At 43.6% G+C, this 8,276-nt stretch overlaps 1 protein-coding gene across 2 annotated transcripts; it reads right to left on the reverse strand.

Annotated features, from left to right (window-relative positions):
• Positions 1–349: 349 nt before the first annotated feature.
• LOC101233796 (borealin-2) lies at positions 350–7,044 on the reverse strand. 2 transcript variants are annotated; one of them, XM_004176231.6, is made up of 10 exons: positions 6,804–7,044; positions 6,394–6,522; positions 5,396–5,436; positions 4,986–5,046; positions 4,256–4,323; positions 3,441–3,508; positions 2,745–2,783; positions 1,575–1,707; positions 1,277–1,363; positions 350–507 (listed from the first exon to the last, which is right to left on the reverse strand). In XM_004176231.6, exons 1-10 carry the CDS (start codon positions 6,961–6,963, stop codon positions 460–462), a joined length of 834 nt encoding a protein of 277 aa, XP_004176279.3. In that variant the 5' UTR covers positions 6,964–7,044; the 3' UTR covers positions 350–459. The 2 variants fall into 2 exon arrangements, with proteins under 2 accessions (XP_004176279.3, XP_030138345.2); XM_030282485.4 differs by lacking the exon at positions 2,745–2,783.
• Positions 7,045–8,276: the final 1,232 nt, after the last annotated feature.

The following is an 8,276-nucleotide window of genomic DNA, read 5'->3' on the forward strand; positions in this document are numbered from 1 at the left end:
TCATCTTGCACATTGCACATGTGCACATTGCACATCTTGCACATGTCACACACAAGAGTGGAAATAAATTTTATTCCCATGTTAGATTCATATATGCTAGCACATACTTAAAGTTATTAAAGTATCTTAAGGCTCTTCAAAAATTTAGTGCCTTGTATTTCAGTTTGTGAGTTGATATTAGAGAAATTTATTTCCTATATGCAGCCTCTTACTGTTCATTTTGCTGTGAACTTAGTTAAAATCCAACCTAAGCATTTTATAAAGAAAAAGTAGCATTTTCTTCTGCTTTGGTATTCTTCATAACAGGAATTTCTAAGACACATCACATGATATAAAAGCTTATAAAATATTTACTGGGCAGTATAAAGCTTTATTAAGACATAATAGACATGATTTCAACAGTTTGGAGGCAGCAGGCAAGAGCAGTCGCCAATGTTCGGTGGTCACAAGACAGTTCCATTAACTTGGTTTAGGTGTTACCTTTCCACACAGTACAGTCAGCTCACTCTGAGGGGGGAAAATTCATTTTAGCTCAAGCAACCCAAAAGAACTTGGATGAAAGGTTCCTACTGTTAAAGCAAGCAGTGAGCACTTACTCACTCCCCACTGTCTGCCTGCAGAGGCAGAGCCATAACAAAAACCACAGAACAGCTCCCAGACCTGTAGCTTGACTCAGCTACACTGGTCTCTATACCTGCACAACTGCAAACTGGTTAATATCTCATGTCTGGATAGATTTCCATTACGTCAAACAATAGCCCAGGTACCCTCTATCTTCAGGAGGGTTGGGCAGTATGTGCTACGAAGTTCTGGTTCACTTTATTTTGCTTCACAACCATTAAGGCAGTTCCCTGTTAAACTGCAGCAGAGACTTAACAGCTGACGTAATTCAGCAAGGGACACAGAATAATGGATTGTAAGAAGGCTTGTAAGAAGACTCAAAACTGAGCTGTAGCTTTGTCAGCCTTTGTGAATGAGAGATAAGAGAATGGCAGTTTGCTCACATGGCAGGACAGCCACCAGAGCACTGCAGAAGGAAGAGTTTATGCTCCTGTGGCCCTCCAGGCTGTCACCAAACTGCACATGCTTATTTAAGTGCAGTTACTTTTACACATGCTCCGTGTGCAGCAGTTCTCCCCTCCCTCCAACTGATGCCAACCAGTTTAGGCTTAAACTCCAAAGAGTTTGAATTTGCATTCATGACAGGATCTGACATGACAGCCTGGGACCAGGTGTCTGAACGCACGGATCTGTAAGTCTCCTAGTTCAAGCTTACCACCAGATTATGAATGTGCTGTACTGTATCCTGATTTAGGAGCTGTACATCAATATTACGAAGGTCTCCACCAGCTGTACAGAGTGTCTGTGAAGAGAAACAATTATAACAATTTTTCTTGCATGCCCAGCTTCTCTGAAACTCATGTGCTCCCCTGTACATTGCAAAACTTTGGCAACCATTTTTCCTTTCCTTTAGTAGCATCTCATTTAGGAATAACAAGAGCCATCACTATCAGACTACTTGCACTGATCAACTACTATAAGTTGAAAATGTTTGTTTAAAAAAAAAAAGATACCTGTCCATCGGCCAGGGGAATGTTGACAAATGGAACACTTTTATGTTGGGGTACTGATTTACTTCTTTTTAACATGCCTTGAGCTCTTCCACTTGCAGGTAAAGTTCTTGAGACAGTCTGTTGTAATCCAGCACTAGAATACAAAGAAAATGTTACTCAGAGGTTAATTTTCTATGCTCTGCTGGAAATTTTCAAGCATGAAGCAAATGCCAGTAGTAGGAAATACACCTAGGAGAGAGGCAGGCATGTTTAAATTTTTCCAGTTCTGCCAGGAGACTACAGAAATCCAAGCATGAGCAGCACTTACAGGCACTGCTGGGTAACGTTATGACCCTGCCACTGCAGTAACCTTGTAAGCCTGTGACACAAGATGACATTTTGGCCACTCAGTAATAAGAATATCCACTCTCCAATATCAGCAGTGAATGTTTACAGTTTTGGAAAGAGGAAACTTCGTGCCTCAGGGCTTAAGATAAGACATGTGCTGTATCTGTCTACTACAGAGGGATATATCAATAAATACCAAAGCTGCTACCTCTCAGAGGCACAGGGTGTGCCTTATGCCATGCACAATTCGTAAGTTTTCATTTTACAACAGTTATTATTTTACTTTAAAAATGTTAGATTTGGGTGTGTTCTGCATGGAAACAAGCCTCTGCTATTTCTAGCAAGCCAAGGTGAAACTGAACCACTTACTGGTTTCAGGACCCATTTAAGTTCTTCACTCCCTCACTTCAGCTTGTGCCAGAAGCAAACTCTATAGTGTATGCAGAATGATGCTAACTGAAAGTCTTGACTATTCAAGATGCCAATAACTGATTGTCAGTGTATTTCATTGAGGGGTTTGTGGGGATTGGTTTATTTTTCTTTTAATAAAGCAGTATTGGTGAAGGCTGGGCTCTGAGAACACGTGAGATGTAAGTCTCTAAACAGTGAGTGAGAATAGCATTTATACTCTACATACTTCTTTTTTTAAACACTTAGGCCATCAAATCCTGTGCCTCCATGCTAATGTAAGTTAACACCCACACTCAGAGCAGGAGGTGTAACTGGTTTGGCACCCCTTTGGTGACAGACCACGAAGATCTGTTACATCTACATTGGTAATAATATATAGTGTCTTGGTATTGAACAAAATTATTTATTAAGAGCATATTGAAAACCCCTTACCTTTTAGCTACATTTGGAGTGGCTTTGAGATTTGTGGCACTGCAATGAAAACAAAGAGACTTGGCATCCTTCTGCAAGCTACGCTAGCAGTAAACACTAAAAAAAGTAGTTAATTGGCTTTGTGTTTTGTTGAGGGTTTTATTTTGTTGGTTTACTATTTTTATTTATTTCCTCCTCATCTACTTCTACTGTAAAGTTTTAGCTAGGATGAAAGTAGACAGAAGTGGAGAATGCTGAAGCGCCCCATGACAGGGATCTAGTGTGATAAACACATGTGAAAAAGCCCTCCTGAGGTAAACATGACATAGTGGGACCTAAAACCATACAAGAACACAATAATAATTTATGTTACTGGGCAAAGGAGGGCTGCAATACCCAAGTTAGGTGTTTATTACAGAACAATTCAGTAGTACCAGCAGACCAAAGATGCTTTCCTTACATGCTCTCTTCCATTAGTATTGTTTGGGAATCTGTACTGCTCCCCTAAGTTCAGAACTGTGCACCATTATGCTTTCATCTGCTACAGGTGCTTTTTTGTTCAGGTTCACATCACCACAGTGCATCTCAGGTTATGGAAGAATCCTTATCAGATGTATTTCCATTGGGCTCAAATCTCAGCTACTATATTTGAAAATAATTATGTTCAGTACTCAAAAATTCAAGTGAGTTAAATAAGCTATCAAATATCAGTCTTACCTAGGATGAGAGTTCAGTTTGCCACTTAAACCAGAGGCCAGTGAAACCAGTGACCTGGTTTTGGAAATCTAAAAATTTATATATAAGACTGCAGTTAAAAGAGGTGACATTTGAAAGCAAAATTATAGGTATTTACAGGAAACAATACTGTAAAAATTCCTTGTTGAAAAAGGGTAGCTAACCCCCATAGTGCTGCCTTTTATATATATTAAATACCAAATATACATTGTAAAAAAAGTTTCATAATGCCAAAACATATTTATTCCTACTGAACTTCTGTATAACCAACCACCCTTCCAACTTTTAAGCCTTTTTACAGTAAAAGTCTGTAACTGTACAGCATATTTTTTGTATTTGTTGTCATCTTGCTACATCAGTGTCTGGCTGAGGAGCTACACTGCCCAGATAGACTGAGGTGGCAAAATTAAAATACTTGATTTGGTTTAGAGACAAGAATGCACTATTCAGTTATAGGAAAGCATGGATTAAACACGAGATTGGTTTAAAAAATAAAGTTTCAACAAAATATGGTTCCTCAAACCATCAAGACTTACTGGCAAGTCAAGAGAGAATGACTATGCCACTACTTGCCAGCTAGAGTGAATTAGTCATTAGAAGTGCAGATACCATATTTCATTATGAAAATAATCTACAGTTAGCCTTGCTTAATTTCAAAGACGTTATATTTAAAATAAATTACTTTTCCAACAGACAGCAGAGCACAGGCCTGCATTGTCATTGATCTAGCAGGGCTTGTGGCAGCTCAAAACTGATTAAGTCCTTATGTTTTTTGAATAAAAACAGAATAAACTTACTTTTTTAGTTATTTTCTTTGCAGAACTGTGCTTGGTATCTTCATATTCAACAATTGTAGTTACCTTAACTATAAATGTATTAGAAGACAAGGAAAATAAAGATCTCATGAAGAGCACAAAACACCACCTCAGCCTTGTGTTTGAAGCCTATTTCCCCCTATGGACAGCTTTGGCCCTTCTGCTGTCTATGTCATTCACTTGGGCCACAGGCCAAAGCAAACTCTGTGTGTTCATCACAGGCACTGGGACACACAGGACAGCTAAAAGACCCCATATAATCCCTCAGCCCACAGACAAAACAGAATTACACCCCAATGGTAGTATCCTCCTTATTGATATTTGGGGATATGAAGAAAAATGGTATTTTTCTTACAAAGCCCAATGGGCAGAATTAAGGGAAATCAAAGAAAAGAGGGGTGACTTTCCTAGCTCTCCTGCTGTACTGCAAAGCCTTAAATCTGTCTCTTCTCACCATTTCCCCTGAGAAATACAAAGGACAGAAGCTCTTATCTCATGCTTTAAATTACCTCTACAGCAGCACAGCTCATGAGCCTCCACACTGAATGCTAGGGGGTCTGTTATGCACTTTTCACTCTTGTATTCTTCAGGCTTAACATTCATTTTACAAATATTCAGTTCAAACCAGTAAAAAAAAAAAAAAAAAAAAAAAAAAAAAAAAAAAGAAAGAAAATGCAAGAACCACAGGCTATATGTTAATGAGTTGACCTGCCTTTTTTGCTGTTGGTCCTCACCAGTTTGGGATCTGGTATGTCTTCTACAGAGCAGTCAGTCTAAAAAAAATGTTTATCCAACAAGGGAAGGTCAGATTTTTCCCAGTGGATGCATATTATATTACAAAAGGCAGTGAACTAAAAGGGCATGAAAGCAACTGACAGGAAGTGGGATTGCTAAACATCAGTTGTTTTGAGGGGTTTTTTTTGGAAACATCTGAATTTCTGCCAGCAGATGACCCTAAAACTTTAGGTAATGTTCATAACTACACCATGGCTGGCTGCCTAGTCTTTTCATATCATCTTCTATTTAAACACACAGCCAAACAAAATAATCTGAAGTATTTACAGCAGGGAGAGAAGAATTCTATTCTATAAACTATGATAAGATTTGAAAACACACACTTACCACTGCAGCAGCAAGAGCCACTTCCTCCCGTCCTTGCAAATCTGTAACTCAAGAAATGATAACTTATTTAGATACTATGACTGGCATAACTTTTATCTTCAGATTCTTATGGGCTCAGAAGCCAAACTAGTAGTTCAGGATTACAGTAACCTTAGGTCAGCATATGTGTTACATTTGAACAAGATTCCAGTCTTGTAGGACAGTCACTCCTACAAAATAACAATGAAAATCTGAGGCCGTTTCAGTGTTTAATCCTTGAAAGAATCTTGAGTGTAGTCACACAGAGTATCCCCCACATTCAAAGAACCACCACACGCACACATTGCACTGCAGACAGCTAATGGTCTTAGGCAGGAGATTCTCCAGAAGGACACCAAAATACATACTCAGGCTTACAGTAAACTCAAGTTCTTCAAGAGGTTCAGGTTTGATCTCTGTGTGGCCCCTACAATTTCCAGCTGCAAGGTAGATTCCAGAAACATCAGTTCTCACCAGAATATACATCTGATGCTGAGTGTACACATCTCAAACCTCTGCATCAATGGGAGTTAAAATTAACCTTGTTTGCTTATCATTACAGGTATATGATTATATTAGAATGGCTCAGGAGAGTTCAAACTGACAAAGAGAAAGTAATCTCAGTGGCTAAGGATGAACAGATTCAGATGAACAAAAATGGTTGGTTTTACACACAGAAAACACTAGATTTGTAATTATTTCTTGTCTCTTCAGACTTTAAATAAGATTACCTAAGTGCACACGTAACAGTACTCTCTAGACTAGTCACCAACTAATTCTATACCCTGAGTTACACAGATCTACCTGAACAGGAGTGCTCAGCGAGCCTCTGCTGGGTAAGATCAGCGCTGCTGATCTGCTTAAAATACAGGGCAGACAAAGCAAACCTTTTCATGAAAGCCATCAGGTTCCCAGGTTTTCTGCCGCAGCCCCGGGCACACCTCTGCCCGCATCCCGAGCACAGGGCCACGCACTCTCACCGAGCACATCTTTCCTTTTCATCTTCCTGACGGCAGCCGGCATCGTCAGCAGCTCCACGGCAAACGCCTTCTCCGCTGTCTGCAGAAGCGAATCCAGCTCTTTCTTCATCTCCTGGATGTGCTCCTTGGCTTTAAAACAAAACACGCTTTTATTGCCGTGGGTGTTACATGTTTCCAAGTATAAGCACTGCAAGACCGCGCTATAAAGAAAGTTAAAACAGCGATTTATCCGCAGAAATCGAGCGGGGAGTCGGAGCTCCTGGAGCTTCCATCAGCCGCCAGCCTGGGGCGCGGAGCCCGGGGCTCTCCCGGCCCGGGGCCGCGACCGTGCCCGAGGGCGCGACCCCGCCCGGGGCTCTCCCGGCCCGGGGCCGCCGTTCCCTCCCCGGCCCGGGCGGCCCCGGCCCTACCCTGCTGGTCGAAGTCGCTGAGGAAGAGCGCGATGCGCTGGTCCCTCTTCTTCTGGGAGAGCGCGGTGCGCTGCTCCCTGTCCCGGGGCAGCGCCCCGCGGTCCGGCTCCACGCCCGAGTCGCTGCCGCGCCGCCGGCACGGGGCCTTCCCCGGGGCCATGGCCGCCAGCCGGGCCCAGCCGTGCCCGCAGCCGCCGGAGCGGGGCCGGCCGGACACGCCCCCGGGCCGGGCAGGGGCGGTCGGGAGAGCCGGGGCGGGGGACGAGGGACGAAGGACGAGGGACGAGGGACGAGGGACGAGGGGGACGAGCCGAGCCCGCGGTTCCGGGCTCTGCCTGAAGGGAGGGAACGCCTAAGGGGAGCGGGGTGGGACTGCCCCGTCTCGGAGGTGCCTCAGGCGTTGGCACCTGTAAGTGACAGGACGAGGAGGAACGGGTACAAATTGAACGTGGGGAAACTGAGGTTAGATAATCGAGAGGAATTATTTACTCTGAGGGTGGTAAGACACTGGAATCCAGGGAGGTTGTGGATGCCACAGCCCTGGCAGTGCTCAAGGCCGGGCTGGATAAAGCCTTGAGCAGCCGTGTGGGAGCTGTCCATGCCCAGGCAGGGGATGGATGAAAAGGAAAGATGTGCTCGGTGAGAGTGCGTGGCCCTGTGCTCGGGATGCGGGCAGAGGTGTGCCCGGGGCTACGGGAGAAAACCAACCTGGGAACCTGATGGCTTTCATGAAAAGGTTTGCTTTGTCTGCCCTGTATTTTAAGCAGATCAGCTGTGCTGTTACCCAGCAGATGCTTGCTGAGCACTCCTGTTCAAGTAGACTGATCTGTGTAACTCAGGGTATAGAATTAGTTGGTGACTAGTCTGGAGAGCACTGTTACGTGTGCACTTAGGTAATCTTATTTAAAGTCTGAAGAGACAAGAAATAATTACAAGCTGACCTTTAAGGTCCATTCTAACCCCTCAACATTCTACGATTCTATGATTTAATGATCCTTACGCCCAGGCAGGATCTGGGCAGGCTCCCTCACACACACACACACACACACACACACACACACACACACGAATTGCTGGTTTGTTCCCCGTTTGGAGCAGCCCCGGGCACACAGGAGCTGCCTGGAGCAGCTGGGGGCTGTCACCGGGGCCGGGGTGCCCAGGGCTGGGCCAGGCGGTGCTTGTGCTGCTGGAAGCCTCTGTGCTCCCTAGGAGTCTCCCTGTCTCAGAGCTCAGCTTTGGGTTGAGCTGAATTACTGCTGTTCACTGTGCAGAGCATGCAGGCTTTCAGAGCTAACCAAGGGAATAACCTGCTCTGTCCAGTGCAAATGGTTCCAGCTTGTCAAATTCTGATAAAGTGAAGAGAGGATTTAATAAACACATTGTAACAGGGAATTAGAAAGGCATGGCTACATCAAGAATTGAATATATAAAATTGTTCAAATCCATATCATTAAAAATAGAATTCATTGAAGA

This window comes from Taeniopygia guttata, chromosome 11, assembly GCF_048771995.1.
Source record: "Taeniopygia guttata chromosome 11, bTaeGut7.mat, whole genome shotgun sequence".
Taxonomy (NCBI): domain Eukaryota; kingdom Metazoa; phylum Chordata; class Aves; order Passeriformes; family Estrildidae; genus Taeniopygia; species Taeniopygia guttata.